The sequence below is a fragment of the Enoplosus armatus genome, chromosome 5 (assembly GCF_043641665.1).
Source record: "Enoplosus armatus isolate fEnoArm2 chromosome 5, fEnoArm2.hap1, whole genome shotgun sequence".
Lineage (NCBI taxonomy): Eukaryota > Metazoa > Chordata > Actinopteri > Centrarchiformes > Enoplosidae > Enoplosus > Enoplosus armatus.
Window position 1 is genome coordinate 20,192,220 of NC_092184.1, and position 20,367 is coordinate 20,212,586.

At 40.9% G+C, this 20,367-nt stretch overlaps 2 protein-coding genes across 6 annotated transcripts in view; one reads left to right on the forward strand and one right to left on the reverse strand.

Annotated features, from left to right (window-relative positions):
- Window positions 1-573: 573 nt before the first annotated feature.
- Window positions 574-2,742, forward strand: ssr3 (signal sequence receptor, gamma). Of its 2 annotated transcripts, none has more exons than XM_070905690.1 (5): window positions 574-791; window positions 1,232-1,358; window positions 1,716-1,814; window positions 2,017-2,184; window positions 2,426-2,742. In XM_070905690.1, exons 1-5 carry the CDS (start codon window positions 659-661, stop codon window positions 2,490-2,492), a joined length of 594 nt encoding a protein of 197 aa, XP_070761791.1. In that variant the 5' UTR covers window positions 574-658; the 3' UTR covers window positions 2,493-2,742. The 2 variants fall into 2 exon arrangements, with proteins under 2 accessions (XP_070761791.1, XP_070761792.1); XM_070905691.1 differs by having other exon boundaries at window positions 2,053-2,184.
- Window positions 2,743-7,216: 4,474 nt separating this feature from the next.
- Window positions 7,217-20,367, reverse strand: part of kcnab1a (potassium voltage-gated channel subfamily A regulatory beta subunit 1a) — a 92,394-nt gene continuing 79,243 nt past the window's right edge. For 2 of the 4 annotated variants that reach the window (XM_070905313.1, XM_070905315.1), the window contains exons 4-14: window positions 18,278-18,357; window positions 17,286-17,330; window positions 15,421-15,465; window positions 14,211-14,254; window positions 13,967-14,053; window positions 11,518-11,603; window positions 9,965-10,085; window positions 9,635-9,729; window positions 8,296-8,416; window positions 7,665-7,753; window positions 7,217-7,467 (exon numbers count right to left, since the gene is read on the reverse strand). In XM_070905313.1, the coding sequence (XP_070761414.1) occupies window positions 7,378-7,467; window positions 7,665-7,753; window positions 8,296-8,416; window positions 9,635-9,729; window positions 9,965-10,085; window positions 11,518-11,603; window positions 13,967-14,053; window positions 14,211-14,254; window positions 15,421-15,465; window positions 17,286-17,330; window positions 18,278-18,357 (903 nt within the window). In that variant the 3' untranslated portion in view covers window positions 7,217-7,377. Of the gene's footprint in view, window positions 7,468-7,664; window positions 7,754-8,295; window positions 8,417-9,634; window positions 9,730-9,964; window positions 10,086-11,517; window positions 11,604-13,930; window positions 14,054-14,210; window positions 14,255-15,420; window positions 15,466-17,285; window positions 17,331-18,277; window positions 18,358-20,367 lie in introns of all 4 variants that reach the window. The other 2 variants (XM_070905314.1, XM_070905316.1) reach the window with 2 other exon arrangements.

Here is a 20,367-nt window from a genome sequence, read left to right on the forward strand (position 1 = left end):
TGATATCTAGTGAATCATTTTGATTTTCTTTGCCCAGGTTTTAAGATTCATAAAACATGCTGTCAACAGTTTTCATGGGGACAATTTGTTCTGATTATTTCTTTCTTCAGGATGAGTTGGTTGAAAGTACTGAGTTTCCCAAACTTAAATAACTGAATAAGGTAAAACAAGAACTGACATATTTCAACTTTTTGAGATTTTTGTTGCTATTTTCTGAGAACCGGTTTCACTGTTACATATGTTCTGAGCGAGCTAGAAGGTGGTGCTAGTATGTCTACTCCTCCTTTGTTAAGTTGGCAAGACACTGGCAAATAAAAGTCCATTCAACATTAGTTTAAATGTTAGATATATCAGAGATGAATAACTCTAAGGACTCTAATAACAAAGGAAAGTGAGGAAGTCTGGGTTTTTTGGTGAACTGACCCTTTGATGAACTGTGTCCAGCAGTGTAACAGGTGCAGTACCTTTATCTTCCTGCGGAGGGCAGCAGTCTCCTTTATCGCCCAAACAAAGAAGAAGAAGAAGAAGCAGAAGAAGAAGAAGAACACCGGCGTATTTCCGGGTTAATGCTGACGCGTCCCTCTTCTCCTCGTTCACCGACGTGTCAGTCTTCTTGTGTCCAGAGCTGAGCAGCAGACAGGCCGGTCAATCCGCAGACATGGCTCCCAAAGGCAGCAACAAGCAGCAGTCAGAAGAAGACCTTCTCCTCCAGGACTTCAGCAGAAACCTTTCAGCAAAGTCCACCGCGCTCTTTTACGGAAATGCACTCATCGTTTCTGCCATCCCCATCTGTGAGTAGCTGGAGCAGCTAGCTGCTGCTAACTAGCTGAGCTAACACTGATTCACTGGAAGAGTCATTTTAGGAAAAAGTGATTTAATGGTGTACTTGTCGAGAGGACCCTGACTGAACTTTAAAACTACATACACGTTCAAAGACAGAATAGTTAATAACTGTGATATGCTAACGCTACTGTCATTGCTAACTCTGATGTAAAGTGTGGTAGGTTTAAGTACAGGTTAGGAAAATAGTAATAAACACTGTAGTCAGCTGGTAGTCTTTGTATTCATGATTTGTTTTTTTGAAAAGCAAAGTAGAAAACAGAAGTCCCAGTCTAAACTTTAGTCTGCATAGATTTTAGTTGCACCTGGTTTACAACACATGTTTAACTAACATATGGCTCATTTACTGACTTGATCATTTCGCCAGTAGTGATTGACCTTATCTTTCTAGGGCTGTTTTGGAGGATTTGGCACATGGACCTTGTCCAGTCAGCAGTTTTGTACGCTGTGATGACTCTGGTCAGCACCTACCTGGTGGCCTTTGCCTACAAGAACGTCAAGTTTGTTCTCAAACACAAGTAAGAAGGATAAACACGCCACTCTGCATTCGTCTCATCTGAAGGTTTTACTGTTTCTCTCTCCTGTGCATGTACATTAGTTGGATCAGGGGTGCGCTTATATTACTGTCACACTGCTGATACAGATACTTTTTAATTTGATCGACACAGAATGAAGCAGTGCAATATCATTACATTTGAACTATTGCTAGATAAACAAAGCATCGTCTAAAACAAATGAGAGGGGGATTTCTTGTTTGCATAAATCACTAGATTATCTTTCTTCTCATCAAATGACAGAACTGCTGTGCTTCAGAGTACTCTGCTTTCCGACCGACTCTTAATGTGTGTGACCTTTTTTCTCTCTTCATCCCCCAGAGTTGCCCAGAAACGCGAGGATGCCGTTTCCAAGGAGGTAACCAGGAAGTTGTCTGAGGCGGACAACCGCAAGATGTCCCGCAAGGAGAAAGACGAGAGGTGAGGCCTGCGCCATCTTGTACGTCAACACAGTGTGCAGCTGTGGATGTTTGCACTTGTGTTTTCACAATTAGCTTCGGTGCAGGATGTCGGACATACATGTGGTGCTGGCGTCTGTCTTCAGAAAGCAGTCCACATTTTGAAGTCTGATTCAGTGTTCTCTGCAATGTTGCCACGACACATACTGTATTTTTTACATAAGTGATTGTATTTGTGTTCTTTTTTTCCATTTGTCAAGGATCCTGTGGAAGAAGAACGAGGTCGCCGACTACGAGGCCACCACCTTCTCCATCTTCTACAACAACACTCTCTTCCTGGTCCTCGTCATCATCGCCTCCTTCTTCTTGCTCAAGAACTTCAACCCCACCGTGTATCCTTTTTAAATCATACTGCGCACGTCATCAGCGCTCATAACAAGCTTTACACATACTGTGTTATCAGACATCAAATGCTCATCTTTATGCGGAATACACTTAGTTGTGACAGTGCTCAGGTGAAGTCCAGCTCATTTCCACACAAATTCCTTCAAAATCTTTGCTGGATGCATTTAACGAGTTGTCCTTTAGTGCTCTGTCGATGCTTGTTTTTGCCTTAACTCTTTTTTTCCCCAGCAACTACATTCTGTCCATCAGTGCCTCTTCGGGACTCATCGCCCTGCTGTCCACAGGCTCCAAGTAAAGGAGGGAGACAACGGAGGGGAAAAAAGCTGGAGGGATCAAGGGGTGGGATTGGGTAGGAGAGGAGGAAGCGGTTTTACTTGTATAAGATGGGTATACACTATTGTTTTTCACTCAAGTTGGGACTGGGGTTTGGGGGGGGGGGCTGGAATATCATATTTCAACTTCATGAAATTCATGATCAAATGTCTGGAGGGTGTTTCTCCAGGTCTGTCTTCTGTTTTTTGTAACAAATAAAGCAACCAGGAATACTTGTCCTCTGTGTCGATCATGTGTGTGCTATTCAGTCTGCCTCAGAATAAGATAGTAATTGATTTATTGTTACACTCCATCAGGTTTAACTAGAGAGACACTGAGGCTTCCATTGGCAATGCATTTATTTATAATCACACTTTCATTTAGACTATTTACAGAGTTCAGGAGATAAATAATACACGGATGGTTTGCATGTCACTTTAACAAAGAAAAGAAAAAAGAACCAAACTCTAAAATGTTCAAGTCTTTTCCATCTACAAATGTAAATGTTGTAGAAAACAACATTGACCTGTAGAATAGGTCACACTACGCGACATTTTTATGAGACTTGATGTCGGTTGGCTTCTCACCAGAACAGGATAACTTGGGTTAAAGATTACGAGGACTTTTCATGTTAACTGAAATGTTGCCACAGCTTCATTGTTTCTGGCTTTATTTCTTTTTGGCCTTCAGACCTGTTTCCCAGGAGTTTAAACGATGACTGTATCAATGGATGTACAGGACATTTCATTGGTGCCACAGGAATATTGTATTGCTCTTCTACAGAAAACAGTTGAGTTTGTTGCCGAGCCTGTGGAGCTGGTAAAGACTCTTCTGATGATGCTTAATGAAGCAAATGGCTGGTTGAAGGAAATGATACTGAATGCTTCTGTATTAGAAAAAAATCTTATTTATCTCTGTGATTAAACTGTTGTAGAAAGATTATGTAGTGGAATCGGCCTAAATTAAGGCCAGGATGGAACAAAGCTGTAGGGTGAGACTCAGAAGATTCCAGGAATTGTGAGCTTCAGTTTGAGTTAAATTCTTGCGCAAGCTGCTTTTAGGGTCTTGCTGCTTTGTTTTTGTCCAAGTGAAGTAATATCTAACATATACTGTAGATTAGGCTATTTGATAATATAGGAATCTGCATACATATTGTTCTGTTCTCTCTTTGTTTGTAGGACAGCATCCAAACACAGTTTAACAACCCATTATGAAAGACATCCCTGAATTTATTTCCTGTAGCGGGACTCAAGTCAAGGCACTCTGTCGGGAGGAGACGTTTACACACACACACACACACACACACACACCGGCAGGCCGCGTTCCAACATGGTCACTGATAGGCAGCTTGTTGACTTGTACACAAACCAAACATTTTGCCACCAGGAGTTACAGTAAAGGAAACTGACCTGAAAAGCAGACATACTGTGGAGCAAATACCCACTGACCAATTACTATTGTAGTATTTAGACCACGTTAGTACAGTACAGTAGTACAGTTAAATGTGTGTAATATGTCTTTTAGGGAGAAAAGCAAAAAACGTGCTTTTCAGATGTTTTTTGTTAATGAATTTGCATTTTAACATCACGTCAATGCAAATATATGAGCTGTGGAAGTAACAGAAATTTAACTGATAAAAATGGAGGTGGATTAAAAAAGGGGTGTGAATGGAGTGATACATTATCGAGTGATTTGATTATTAAGCCGATTTGATTAAAACAGTTGTGACATGATGAAATTGTCTCACATTCATCATTCACAACACAGAATTGCCACTTTAATTTAAGGAAAGTTGCCTCAAAAAATAATAGAAAAAAATGAAAGAGATGAAAATGTACGTGAATCGAAAAATAAAATGATACATAGACCTTTACTGACATTTTATTTGAAACAGTGTTGCAATTGGTCTTAGTAATTTATTACTCTTGTAATCATTTTTGATATAATTAATCTTTTTATTATAAGTCATATGATTGTCCTTGTAATCGGATTACTTTTGCAATATAATGTTTTAATTATTTATTTTTTTTTTACTTTACTGTGACAGTAACACCGGAAAGTTGATTATCAGAGCAACTCCGTCTCAAATAAAATGTCCATCAAGTTGATCAAATCCATTGACAATTTATCGCTCTACTTTTCATTTATCTTTTGTTACTCCCACCCTTGAGGCCACTTCCATAAATGATAAATGGAGATTTTGTGTTGTGAATGATGAATGTAAGACGGGGAAAATGATGAAACATGGCTCTGTTTTCATCACGTCACAACTGTTTTAATCAAATCGGATTTAAATTAATCATTTCACATCCATTTTTCAATTCACATGCACTTTCATCACCTCCATTATTATCAATTGATTTTTGTTCCTTCCATCTTCCACCTGCTTCATGACGAAGTCTATTCATTATCGAAGGCCAGACTTCTTAAAATACACCAAACATCACGTATTGATGCTCCGTTGCTTTTAATATGCGTAACAGCATTTTTGGAAAAAAGTCTACATAAATTTCCTCTGATTAAAATCTGGAGGGTGTTTGTGGTACAAGTCAACAAGGGAACACAGAGGATAAGACCGTGACTCGACTGGAACCTGACCAACGTTCTGCTGATCTCTGTGATGGCTTGTTTTCCAGATGAAAAAGAACCAGAACAACACATGAAGAACTGTGAGAGTGGAGCCACCTGGTCAGAGATAATGATTCAAGGTCAATGCTGATGTTTGAACAGAAGTACTTACAGAGGCCCAATTCTTTCAATAATGCCATTAATAGCTCTATGAAATATCCTTCAGGGGCCAGAAATGAATGATGTGACAGCGTAACGTCAGACTGGAGGAGGAGGACGGGATGAAGAGTGACTCAAACGCTGCACCTGATGCAGCGATACTGCAGAGGAGCAACAAAATAACTCTATTTACATATATTATATTAGCCATACAGTACAGTGAAGTCCTCATAAGCAAGAGAGGCTTCTTCATGGTTTTGCTTATGTTACAAGGTATGCTTTAACTTTTTATGTACATGTAACATCCCCATAATTCTCCAAACAAAAACAATATCTCAAAATGTCAAAATAAATTTCATATTTATTAACTACTCTAAAATAAATACTGTAATCTTTGCCACATCCCATATATGCCTCTTTGTGCTATTAACAAGCAGTTTTTGCAGTTATTGTAACCATGACTAGCCAGGACGTCAGTCATACTTTTATGACATAGATTTATTAGATTTATTATACGTGTGAGTCCTTTTCTGCAAGATTCATTGAGGCAATCAGCGATGCAGGTTCAGTTCACAGGCAGAAAAGGAGTCAAATGTCTCCATAATGAATGCAAACTGAGAGAAAAGTAGTCCACTTTTTTCTTCTTTTTTTTTTGCAAAGCGTTATTTCTCCCTTCTATAATCTAGTGAAGCAGAGCAGCAGTTCCTCAAAAAGACCACACGAGGGCGACATGCTTCACTCTCTCCCCTAACAGAGTCCCAATCCCACCGACACTGACGGTCCTCTGCTTCACCGGCGGTCACAGACAGTAGACAAGCTTGCAGTATTTTTGATCAAACTCCTCTGTGTTGTTTAATTATGTGCTTTGTAGAAAAGAAAAAGAGAGGCACACTATAGCAGGAGAAACATGCATCTGTTGGTTAATACACTCAGGATTTGCAGCCTATAATATCTACTCAATACTATTCTGTGCTGGACTAAATATGGGACTGAGTACATTTGGTAGGTAGTTGGAAGCTAATTCAAGCTAGTAAGGACCTGGCTTGTTGAGGCCTCATCCATAAAGCTCTTTCAATTGCTAAACCTCACATTTCATGGGAAAATAACCGGGAAATTGTATCCCACGACTTGAACGTGCACCTCTGACACAAGAGGGGAGAGTATTGAGCTCATATGGTAACTGTGTTTGCTGCACTGCATAGCAATTTAATGAAAGCACTGACTAACTGACGGGAGGGGGGGGGGGGGTTCATGCAACTAAAGCTTCTTCATGTCCTAAGTTTTCCTAAGGTACCTCTAAGTTATAAGTCTAAGGTGCTTGCATTGATGTATTCAGCTGTGGTAGAGTGATTCTCATGAATGAAATATGTGCTCAAAGTGAATTCTGTGCTCAAATTAAATTACCTGTGGGTGGAAGTCTGGACATTGGAGAGGAGGGCTTGAGACTCGAGGTTCTGAGTCATCGGATGTGAGTAGGTGAAGTGAATAAGTAACGAAACCGTCTCGCTCAAAAAACTACTATCAAGATGCCCTTGAGCAAGGCACTTTTACTTTAAACACTCCTGCAGTGATTTTCATGCTGTACTGCTCAAATCCCAACTGTTAATGTGTAAAATGTGTTTAAATGTGTATCACAGACTATTAGGAGCTGTTCTAGCATTCCTTGCCATCCAATAGAAGTTGAAAAATTTATTGAATTTCTTAATGGAGTTGTAGTGCTCTAGATGGCGTCAGCACGGCACTGAATCTGAACTGTGATGTGGGCAAGACTAAGCTCTGCATAGTTATATTTGAATGGGCCGGTGCTGAAAGGGTTAACACCTTGGTTGGGGAACAACGTTTTGATTTAAGTTGCGTTTGAGGCTGCAAAAAGCTGAGTTTAAGCAGAGTCTCTTGGCTGAGCTGGACCGGACCTGAGATGAAGCTGGTAGAGCTGATCTGAGCCTCAAACAGACGAGGTTACAGTATGCAATGCTGGGCTTAGCAAAGCTGTCTGTTCCAGGCTGAAGTGGGCTGGAGCTGAGGGGGGCCCAAGGAGAGAACCATGGACTTTAACATTGAACGGTGGGTCCGTGGTAGCAGTATGGTTACGTAGGTAGGTGAGTAGGTAGGCTGACCTCTCCGTAGTCCACCAGCCTGGTCTAAGAGCGGTAGTCCTTCTTACTGTACGGTCTGTTGCCCAGGATGTGGTCGATTTCAGACACCACATGAGACGTCATCTTGGGAAGGACCTGGGCAAAACAGAAAGAGCAAACTTGAATATGCCCGGCAGGATGGAAATAGAGGGAGGCAAGAAGAAAAACAAAGTAAAGAAACCTGGATGTGTAAAGAGATGTAGCTTTTTGATCTAGAAATCAATAAAGTTGGAGGACAGCGCTGGATACAGCTGAGGAAACTAAGCAGGCAGGTAAAAGCAGCATGTTCCCACCTGTATGGCCCCGAGGTTCTCAGTGAGCTGTTCAGGGTTGGATGTTCCCAGTAGAACTGAGCTCACGCCTTCATTTCTTAGACACCACGCTGGAGAGAGACAGAGAGGTTGATGTTCACACAGTGACCACTTGATGGCGCACTGCTGCTTATTATCATCTTCTAAACACGCCACAAATAAAACTGAGCTTTTAGTCTTGTCCTCTATTTGCTCTTCCTGGATCCATGTGACAGTTTATCACAAAGTAGAGTGTTAAAAGACAAATCCAAAGTCCACTTACTACGAACTGTAAACCTCACATTACTGCCAGGCATTTTATCCAAAGTACATCACAGATTCTTAAATGTTTGAATGCATTTACTTCTTACTTCCAGGCAGCTACGACTTTTTATCGGTGAACAAAAACGCAGTTGAAAGCACAAATAGATTTGAAACGTCTGTGTGTTTGTGTGTCGGTGGGAAGCTGGAGAGAAAATCAAACCCACGAGACAAATAAGCGAAAAATGTGAGTTTGGTCACGTCTTGCATGAAGTAGGTTCCTGTCTGGCGGCACTGAGCTGCTCTGTTTTCAAAGCCTTGCTTAAGGCTGCTTCCACACTATTTGTTATAAGACGGTGAATGCAAGTCTTACCCACAGCCAGTTGAGGCAGAGTGCAGCCCAGCTTCTCCGCGATGTGATTGAGCTCTTTCAGCTTGGCTTGTTGCTTCCTTCCATCCTCACTTACTATTTTCTCCTTCAACCACTGATACGACTGGCGGGAGAGAGGAGGGGTAGATATTTAGAGAGCGAGGGGAAAGAGAGGGGTATGAGAAGAAAGTATGTATGTTCATCCCTCAACTACATGGTGAACAAATGACAAAATAATCAAAGCAAGGTTAAAAATCATATCTTAACTTTACTAAATGTTCTCAGCATTAGAGGCATCTGCCTAATGTTGTGTTGGACTGTCATGGAAAGTCTTCCAAAGGGATTCTGGCCCATGTGTTTGTCACAGTTGAGTTGTTCTGGCTCAGAGTTGATATCTACTAGATATTTTCCATCTTGTTTCACAGTTCACCCTTTGGCATTTGGCCTTGTAGTTTTATCTACAATCACTTTTTTAATGGGTCTTGAGTCAGTTACATGCAAGACTGTCAGTTGACGGTGTCTCAGTGTGTTGCTCTGCACAAGAAGCTGTTTTTGTTGTTAACTCAATGTCTTTGTCTTTAGATGGTGAACCATTGCAGACACACACTGTTGAGGTTAACAAACCAGCAGTGTTGCTGCTCTTGAAGCACTAAAACGTGTGTGTTTGTGTGTCCTCTCATACATACATCCAGGCTGGTTTCATGAGCAACCAAAAGATTTTGGCATTGATATATTTCTAAATAGTTAACTGGTTAACATTGGTTGGTTAATTAACAGTGGTTCCCCACCTTTTTGACTTGTGACCCCTAAAATGGAGGAGTGTCTACTTGCGACCCTGTTCACAGGTTATGGCCTCAACGTGAGCTTACATTTACATTGAAATAAAGAAGAAATATTCTCACTATACCGGCAGATCACTGGTTTTAAGAACGTAAGACTCTGAGGACTCAAGTTACAAGCAGAAATTACTTGGTAAGATCAAGATTCTTGCACTGATTTTGAGACCCCTCAATATATCTTGGGGACCCCTTGGGGAGTCCCGACCCCCATGTTGGGAATCACTAGGCCACACGAAGCTGTCTGGTTTGGCACTATCTTAGGTAGCACTGATTATCTGTGAGGTCTGGGTAAATTAAAATGTTTAAAGAAGTAGACATTTTTTCTTGTTGAACAACAGTTACCAGGGACTCTTCATGAAACTAGTCCCAGGTCTCGTCAGCCCTCTCTGACGCTGACACTAATTCACAGCTTGCACTTTGATTCACATATTTTGGGAACAATGCGGCTAACCCTCATGTTTTGAATGTCAAAAACAAAATCACGATGAAGTCAGCTTGCCTACCTTCATGGAGGCCCTGGAGGATTCAGGGATGCCATTTTCATATTTTCCTGTGATGATGCCACACGCCAGCGGTGACCACGTCATCGCCCCAACTCCTGTCGCCATGGAGACCATAGGGAGTTAAACAGGAGGAGTTTTAGTAAGGTGTGAAACAAACGTGCGAGAACAGTGCCAGGAAAGTGGAAAATGTATGAGAAAATGGAAAAAGATGATGATGATGATGATTATTATTATTATTTATCTCTATTATTTATCTCAACATTTCATCATCAGGCATTCATTGACCAATTCCCCACAATACTACACAACAAACAAACAAAGAAAACTTGCCTATCTTGTGGTAAAGTTCAGGCAGTTGCACTTCTACTTTCTCCCTCTGGAAAAGATGATACTCTGCCTGCTCACACACCGGAGGGATCAGATTAAACTGTCTTGCCACCGAATAAGCCTCCTAGAGATAAAAAAAAAGAAAAGAAGACAGAGAAGAAGGGCGAGAGTTAATGGATGGTTGTTATGATGTTGGATCCATCCTTTCATGTACTGTTCAATGTAATGCTGCATTAATATATTTGTTTTCTTTTTGGTGAGAATAAAACAAAGACAGAAAGAGGGTGAACGAAAGAAGAAAATGGATGATGGTAGGCATGAGCAAAGGTTAGGAACGACAGACAGTGCTGGGAGAAACTCAGCGAAGAGGTGGAAGAGGGAGGGTGTTAATCAGCTGGTGCGTGGTACTAATTCAAATGTGGGGCTCAAAGTAACCCAATCAATATTCCATATCACAACTCTCGTTGGGCTTGTTTAAACATTATGTTGTAGGTCTCCTGCTGTGGAACACATCAGGATGAGTGAGCAGTAGGAGGGGGGATCTACTCAGCGTAACACAAGGATAATGTCGGTGCCATCGCTCAACTTACAAATTACAAGTTGCCCTTTTGTGCTGCAACCCATGACATGTGCCTCGAGCCTGTGTGTGTATGTGTAACGTGTGTGTGTGTGTATACTGTACTGCTGCCTTGTCACGTACACTGAGAAGCCATGTTTACCACCCCCCTCCTCCCCATCATTATTGATGCTATCTAAATTACACAGCTTTCATCTGGCCTTGTGTTCTACAAAGATATCTGCTCGCTTTCACCGTGATCACAGAGAGAGGATGTCAACACATAGAGGGGGGAGGGAGGGTGATGAAGACACCACAGAGAGAGATGAGAGAGGCGGGAGGGGGGTGTTAGGTCCTTGAATGTCACTTTAGGCATGTGTTAATTTCATCACTCTCCGCTGTGGCTTCGAACCACCTGTATATCTTCGTTACTGTAGCGAGAGTTGAAACGGGAAATAGATTGTTTCTGACAGGAAGAAGAAACAAAGTCTTGCGTCAGTGGGTACACGTCCTACAAACAGCTGTTTGTCCTCAAACCTTCACAGTCTGATTTTCCATTTTCTTCCCATTTCCTCTTTCACCATCATGAGCAATGTGTCCAGGATGGTACAAGATAATAAGCTGCTAAAATGGGTCCTAAAGGTGGATATTAAATCTAATCTGCAAAAGCGGCATGAAATTTTCCCCAGAAACTGTATTACAAAAAATAATTAATTGCATTCCTCACTTCTGACGAGCTGAAGCAAGTTTAAAACTGTTGTCATAGGTGTCAATTGACCTTGAAATAGAAATGAACACTCATGCTGCTCCCTATTTGTTGTTTAGAAACACATTTGTTTGTTACTTATAGAAAAATATGTCAACGTTTTAAATGATCCACTTGGATGTTTTCATTCTTTTTTATTTCAGTGATTTTTATTCTAAAAGACAAATAAATGACATGAGAGCATAAAAAATGTCTCTGACACAGAAATTACACCAGAAGCTCCTTGCTGCTCACCATGATCTCCATGGCCGTCCACCGAGACGTCCCCCAGTACATCGCCATGCCTTGGTTGATCACATAGGTCATGGCCCGAACAATCTCTGTAGAGACATACACATGCCCACATCATGTCAACTTATTGAATGATTCCACTCTGTACATTTCTCGAAACAGACAAAACGCCAGCAGGTCTTTCAAAAAGCAGTAACATTTATCCTGAAAATGCTCTACTTTCCACATTTAGTCCACTTCCCTCTAAACAAACTATATTCATCCCTGCTGGATCAACCTTGAACATATTCAAAATGAATTCAACAAAACGGTTGAGTCCTGCAGGCTATGTTCCTGAGACACGCAGCAAAAACCTTGTTGTAAGACAAAAATATTTCTCTGTGCGTTTCCCTTGTTTCTTGAAGCAGTTGTAACCAGGATTCAGGGTATAAATTAAAGCCAGTAAAGCATTACATCTAAATTTTAATGGACTTAATTAAGGCTTAATGAGTGGACATAGGAGAGACTATCGTGTGGTCCAAAATGAATCAATCAATTTGTCCTTCATACTATCAGAAAACAGAGCTGGCACTGAAAGAGAAAGTGACTGAGAACATGTTTTTGTTTGTTTGCTTTATTTAGACGACAGATGAGGATAAAGAACATCAGGCACAAAGCCTGATGTGACTTGTCCGGAGGTGGGGAACATATTCTGAATTAACAATAACCAAGCCTCAGGAAAAGATGTAAAGGCCAAAGAAAGAAAGAGAGAGCGATGGATGAAACCGAGAAAAAAAACAGAAAGGAAAAATAAAATAGAAACAATGAGAAAGCAGGTGTTTATGAATGGGTTTGCTGACGCAATGGGGAGTCAGAAACAGCAGGAAATAAGAAAGAATAAGAAAATTAAAGAGCAAAATCTGAGATAAATGGTGGCCTTGAGAACAGACAAACTTCTTCATTTGGTTCCAGTTTTCTCTGCAGAGGCCTCCCGCCTCCTCCAGTCTCTCTTACCTGCTGACAGCTCATCACCCGTCCCTAACAACTACGAGGACAAAATAACAAGCTCACATACTAAAGTCCCTCTGATCACATTCAAGCTGCTGCATTTTTAATGATGCAATTAGCTCCAACACTGCTGACTGCACGAGGCAACAGCAGTCAGGGCCAACAAAAACTCAGATTAGGACTGTCATTAAGGTTATTCATCATCGCCCTGCGCTCACTCCAATTATACTGCAATCCTTCACTGTGGCAGGACCCTCATATTTCACTCTGCATAACTGGTTCTTGGCAAGACAACAGAGTATGAGGATAAGAAGGTCGAACAAAACATTGACAAAAAAAAGAAAAAGGTTAGCAACAGAATCACAAAGAAGAAGAAGTTGAAGTTAAAGAACGGATCTGCAGAAGAATATATCATCAAGAAGACCTAAAAGGACTTGAGAAGGCAAGTTTTTGTTTTCCCTTTGTTGTCTCTTTCCAATCTGTTGTAACTCCCGCCTCCCTCTCCCTGCCCTCCTGCCATCCAGCTCCAGCAGCTCACATCTAAATGCTACTTGCCTCAATTTCCGGCCAATATGACGAGAGGGGGTGGAAAACAAGTTTCGAGGAAGGAAGAGCAATAGATCTCACAGCTGAAGGAATTCAAAAGGAAATGAACAGTGATTGCAGCTGGTAGAAAAAAGTAAGCTGAGTTTGCAGGACAGTAGAAATCTGTATAGAGGAAAGAGCTAGAAAAGCCTTGTGTGTGTGAAATATATCCTACACTGCTACAGTTATAAAAACAGAGCTTCCACAATATCATGAGACCTAATTAATGAGTGGCAATATCCCTTAATGTTGTTTAATAAACTACAAAGACTTTATTTTGAGTCATTTGGCCTTTTTTTTTGCGATGAATTAAGGTTATCTAGAAAGTCTTAGCTTAATTACATATATTTTAAAAGCCCCATTACAGGAGAGCAGGTTATTCTGAGCAAAGAGCAAAAAGCAAATACTTAATTAACACGCCTTATTGATTTGGTGTGAGCACTAATTAATGAGGTATTGAGAAAAAACCCACAGTTAATGGGCTTTAGCTGTAAAACACAATTGTACACAATTCCTTTATGATGACCTATGAAGAATGAAAACACTACTAATATGCATGTCAGTAAGAAACTTCTCGAGTTGTCTGCCTCACATTAGCTGAAAAACACAGTTCTGCCAGAGTAAAACTGGACTTAGACATCTAGTTCAGTTTAACAGGAACATGGTTATCCTGAAATATCTATAAATAAATATCTATATCTATACATGTTCTACAGACGTTCTATACATGTTCTTGTTTTAGTACTGGTGATATAGGCATCACATGCACACACTAAGATTAGTAGAATTAATAAGCTGAGATGTCACCGCTCACTCACTCAAAGGTTTATATCAAAAACAACACCCAACATCACAAACACATGCTGATTGGCTGACTCACCCTCCATGGGAGTGTTGCTGTCAGGGCGGTTAGCAAAAACTACATCTACATACTCCAACTGCATCCTTTGTAGAGAGCCTTTTAGACCTGCGAGACACAGAGATGTGAGGGTTGAGAGAGTGGAGGGTGATTGGATTCACACAATAAAGCACCGTGTCGGGGGAGAGAACATTTATTTAAGGTTTGTTGTAAGTGAAAAACTAAAAGTGTAAAATTTGTGTGTGTGTCAGTGTGTTTGTCTTACCTTCAATAATGTGTTTCCTCGACAGTCCCCTCTCTGTCTCTGCTCTGATGGGACAAACACAAACCAATGATAAGCTGCACTGTAAATCTGTGTACATTTCATCCTTCAGACAAGGCTGTAAAAAGAGTTAGCTCTTGTTTTTGTGCAACTAACAATGTAAATGAGTGACTATACAGTATGAGAGGATGGATGTATGTATGTTGCTGTGTTTCACGGATGACATGCAGCCATTAATCACAGACATCAATATCGTCTGAACTTTCAGGCACTTTTAAATATATAAATTTAACATAACTTTGAAACATGAAGTCATCTCTCCAAGCGGACTAAAAGTTCACTTTTTGACCCCGGCTGGAGGGGTCAGGTGGGCATGACGCACATATCAGGCTGTTTTATTAAAATGGGTCAGTGCGCTTTCAACAGCATCATTATGCATCCAAACTCTGGAGCAGAGAGGTGGAGGACTGAATCCTCCTCACAGAAATGAAGGAATGCTCAGGAGCGGAGAGAATAACTTCATCCTTATCATCAGACCCAGTTGGACAGACTCCGCCAAGGAGTGCCTGTGCGCGTGTGTGTATGTGTGTGTGTGTGTGTGTGTGTGTGCGCGCTATAAAACAGATTTCTTTATCCCCTCTCACTCTCACTCTCTCTCCAGACTCCGCACAGGACTTGGTTGTTCCATTAGTTGTTACTGTATGTGACATGATATTGTGCTCAGGTTGTTGCCGGGAAATACGGCCACAAAAACTGTCCAAAAAGAATCCCCCAAAATAACTTCAGTGTTGGGAGGCTAAACTATTATTGTCTTTGAAATAGAGCTACAGATAAAACACACTTAATGTAAAAAGAGATATAAGGGCACAACCTATGTGTAATTCTTTTTTGGGGGGATACTCATGACTGATTTTTGATTGATTTGAGAACTAATTTGTTTTTGCAGTTTTTTTGGGTGACTGAAAACACTAGGCTAATACTTAACAAACTGAAGTTAGCCGCTCTCCCCTCCTCTGATGGACTTTGAAGTTTTAACTTAGTGCGTGCGAGTGACTGAATTGTCTTGTTGTAAATATGCCATTTGTTCTCAGGTTTCTCTAAACACAGATCTTGATCTTAATGAGGCTTCCTAAATAAATAAAGCTTAACTAACAAACTATTCGCAATCTGCCCTCAGGCGTGAGAATTACACTTTAGAGAGTGTCTTACTTACTTTCCTCCCCAGTAGAGTTTAGTTGTAATGACCAAGCTGGATCGCCTGGGAAAGTGCAGAGAAAGACAGAGAGAGAGAGAGAGAGAGAGAGAGAGAGAAGAAAGATACAGAGTGATACATAATGTAGAGTACTTTGTCAGTGTATTCTTTTATTTAGATGGACAGGGGCTCTGCAGCTCCATCACAACTTTCTTTGCTACCACATCTGGTCCCATCATGTTTATCCACATCTTTAAACTGTTGGACTGTTGGACAGCAGGTGTCAATATGCCGCCCACATGTTGCTTAAGAGATCTGGGTGACACCCTGTCATCTACCTCTCCACATATTCTTCAGCATCACAAAAGGTAACTTAGCAAATATGATTTCTGTTGTCATCGCATCAAAGGATAAACTCAACACATTATTTTCCATCGAGTGCTAAGTGAATGTGGAAGTGTCAACACGGAGCATCCGCAGACTTGAGTCACGTGTGATGAATCAATTCATGTCTGAACACTTTGAATTAAAAATGTTAAAATACAAGCAGCAATGAGTTGTGTGTTACATTAGCCATATTAGTTTCCCATAAAATCTGAACTAGCAGCAAAAAGTGGATCAACTGCCCTCAGAACTGCATGTTCTTTCCTCCACTTATAAATCTCCACTCTGTGAACTCATGACGATACTCTTTACTGCACCAGCATCAAACCGCCTACTGGTGTGTAGTCAGCTCAGAACATGACACTAAAGGCACCCATTACGACCGTTCAGATGATTATAAATACGATTTGGGTGTGACGACTGATCAGACCAAGGTCGACCGGGTCTGCTCCAGTCCGGGTCAGCTGGTGTTGACAGTCAGCAGATAAAATCATGAAGTTTTTTTTTTTTTTCAAAACATATTTGCAACTGGCAACTGAAATGAAACTGATCTCACCAAAACTTTCTCTTCTGCTCTTTTCTCCTCCTTTTTTGGCCTTTTCACTGCATATAAACAGGGCAGGCTGCTGATTGCTGTCCATGTTTGTTTTGGAAGAAGAAGAAGAAGACGAGACAATTGGCGTTCTTGTGGGATTTGCGGGGTCGTCTACAGCCAGAACTCCAGTCGTTCAGTGTGTTGTCTAGTGTGTTTACTCATTCATAAGGTTTATGCTGTCAAAGACTAAAAACTCTTTTGTCCAGTCTTTCTAGGTTTCAGCTGGTCTTTGTCCCAAGCTTAAGCTGGATAATAATGGAACAACTAGACAACACAGTTAGCTAAGTGTTTCCACAGCTTCATTCTGACACATTATAGAGAGGCTGATGTTATTGTAACAGAAAGAGACTCCTTTGATGTTACTGTAACGCTCTCCTCCCAGTTTCCTACAGAGTTTATGAATAATAAAAAGCTGAGCATGTTTAAATAACTCCATAAAGGGAATATTTGAAATTTGTGGAGACTGAAAATGCCTGCAGTCAGACTTTTATACGGTAACTATTTCAAGCTGCTATACTGTGATGCAATGTGTCTGTTTGACTGTGTGTGTGTGTGTGTGTGTGTGTGTGTGTGTGTGTAGAAATACACAAATAACGGCAATCAGCATCAGGAATGCAGTCTGATATGTAGAACTGAAAACAAAACCCTGACAAGGCAGAGATCATGGTCCATATCTCAGCAGCACTATAACAATATTTATCACATCAACATCAAACATGGCCGTCTCTTACACTAACCTGCAACACACCAAAAGAAAAATATATCTCCCATTCCCCCTTTGTCTTTCTTCCATACATCACACGCTCTTTCACTCGCTGCCTCCTGTAACACGCACACACATTCTCCATCATTTCTGTCTCTAACACAAAAGTGATGAAGCCGTCATACACATTTATGTCACCATTACCTCCAGCATTTCTTCTTGATTATGTTTCCCAGAATGATCTCGGCCCTGCAAGGCAATATAAATGAGGTGTCGTTATTAAATTGCAGTTTGAATTCATAAACACTCCCTCCACAATATCAACAACACAATTCATTGTCACTAAACTAAACAACCTCCTGTGTATGAGGACGACGGCACTCCAGTTTGTTCACGAGTGGGCAGTTAGGCATGCAAAAAGTCTTTTAATATCACAAGTGCCATCTTATGGTGATGGACAAAATGTGTGTTTTATTATTGTTTGTATTAATGTGTTCTGGTAGATTATAATACAGCTAAAGGAAATCCCTCTAGTGGTCCTCATGGGGGGTCTTAACAATAGAAATGTCTCCAATGTTTTAAATGTAGTCACTCTGCTGTGACTAAATTTAAACTTGTTAAATGGTGAGACAATAATCTTCTCACTTGCTCTGATAAAGCTGACACAGACTGTGTAAATGGTATCTGGTTTTGTTGATTAGTTCACAGCGATGGCTGTAAGCTGTAATGCACTTTGGCCTGACACACAAATACAAAACATCCCTATATTCCTTAACATTAACATAAGATTCTGCATGAATATTGATATTTTTACACTTATTAAACAATATCCAGAGGCACAGGCTCAGGTTCCTTAAAAACAAGAATCCCTGCTTCACATAAACAGCAGTGATTTCCTTTTGGTCCAAGTGAATTTAAACCATCCAGCCTCAAATTCAGAGCATGTCTAATGTGGAAACCTTTGCTAAGGTCATAAATAATCACAAATTGCATGATACTCCAGACCTGCTGGTTGTTTACCACTTGACTAAATGAGTGGAACAAACTGGACTCTGCATGTATGAAACCCTCCGGCTACACAGTTCCTGGAGCCACAGAGGGGCCAGACGTCTGCACCTGATCACACTAAAACATCAATAGGTCGTTGTGAGCTCAACTGAACTGCAAATGAACTGAGAGGTTCATATGACACCCACCTGCCGCCTGCGTAGACCTCAGCTGTGTCGAACAGGTTGACTCCACTCTCATAGGCAATAGTCATTAGCTTCTCTGCAACCTGGCAAGAAGTCAGGACACACACACACAAACACACACAAAGAGAGGATACAGAAAGGTCAGTGTGCAGAATCTTTATAAATAAATACAAATATTTATGTGTTTCCACGGCGACAGTGTCCGAGGTTTACCAAAACCATCAAAGCAGTGCAGCTTCATATTTTATCAATGGCTGATGCATTTCAGCCTGAGGCCTTCCTCAGAGGATCAGTATTGTTTAACTGTAAGTCACTTATGTATAAGACAATCAAGATAGTGACTTAAATCAGAACAGGCCACACAGGTGCAAACTCTCAAATAGCCACAAGAGGCAAGTAAAGGGACAGAAGACAGAGACCCAGACCAGAGGACAGGAATACAACCACTGTATCATTCATCAAAAACAATGAGTGGAATGGTTTAAAAGTTAAGCTGGGACTAAGATCTGTTATATAGAGGTTGAGCATCCAGTTTGTTTCTCTTGTCACACTTGTCTTTTGTGGTTTTACCAAAACCTTCTGTAAAACACAAAATAATTCACACACCAATGCCTTTCACTGGACTTTTACTGTACTATTTAGTATATAGCACTATTTCAGTCTGCCAACTCACATGGGATGGATTATTATGTGAATGCTGAATATGTACAGAGTTGATATTTGGCATCTGGGCTCTGACCTCGTCACTCCCCGCAAGGATACACAATAGTCAGTACGACAGGGATTGGGGAGTGACTATAATAACCTCTCCCCATTGCAGAAGTGCCAATATATTTTGTCTAAACTGCATGTGAAACTTTCCATAACTGACTATAAGACATATATACCCACTTCTCGCTGTGACTGTCCAGCTGTGAGGAGGTGAGAAAGTAAGTCAAGGTTTGAACTTCTCTCTTAACTATTTCTGTCACTTCTCATATGGACAACTGAGTGCAACACGATTCATTTTTGATTTATAGATAACAGGTCGTACAAACTAGTTCTGATGGAGAATAACCCGACCCTCAGAGCCCTCAGGTGGATGCTGGGATGTAGGTGGGGCTCACGACAGCAGTGCAGCAGGCAAGGCAGAACCAAAGAGTGAGCCGGGCTCAAAGGCTTAAAAACAGAACCCTACTGCTGTATATGCTGCAGCGGGCACAGTACTGTATGTCCTGCGTGAGTATGCTGCAGCAGCACTCAAGTGGCCTGCCTGAACTCACATGCTCAAACAGAGCTTGTGTGGTTGTACTGTAAGTCTGTTGAAGTACAGACTTTATTGAGCAAGTGGGATCACGGTGTAAAAAAAATCATTTGACTCAATGATGGACAATAGTGTCAAATCATTCCTCTTCACTTAATAAATGCTCATGCTTTATATAAGTGTGTTTGTGTGTGTGTGTGGGGGGGGCATATGTGCAGATATTCCTCCATATTTTTGAAGACACGGCGACCATAAATCATCAGACTGAGATCCAATTTCCCCGTGGTGAGTTTTATTACATGGGGACTTTAAGTGAATTTGCATCCTCATTTCCCTGTGGAGTTATGTGTGTGCATGAATTGGTTTGTGACCGTGTGTGGGGACAGAGGGGTGTGTTTGTGCACGTGGTGCAAGTGTGTTTGTGTTTACATGTGTGCATGAAATCTGTTCGTCTGCCTTTGTGTATAAGCCTGCAAGTGGTGTGTGTGTGTGTGTGTGTTGCTGTTTCAGTGGTGGCAGACAGCGGAGGTGTTGTTTCTAGAAGAATTAGATAATCTCTCCTCTGAGAATCTGTCTCAACCTTCTCTCTGCAACCAGCACAAACTGGGCAGCAGCCCAAGCCTATGTGTGTTAATAATACAATAATAATAAACTGTATTTAGTTAGTGTCTTTAAAGACGCACAATGAACACTTCAAGGAATAAAGCAAGACAATAAAATTACATACTTAGATCAATTTAATAAAACCAAGGCAGAGAAAAATGATGTAATAAAAGAATAAAAAATATAGACAGAATAAATGATAATAAAAAATAAGAACAGACACCAAGTAAAAGAATAAAGGGACGGG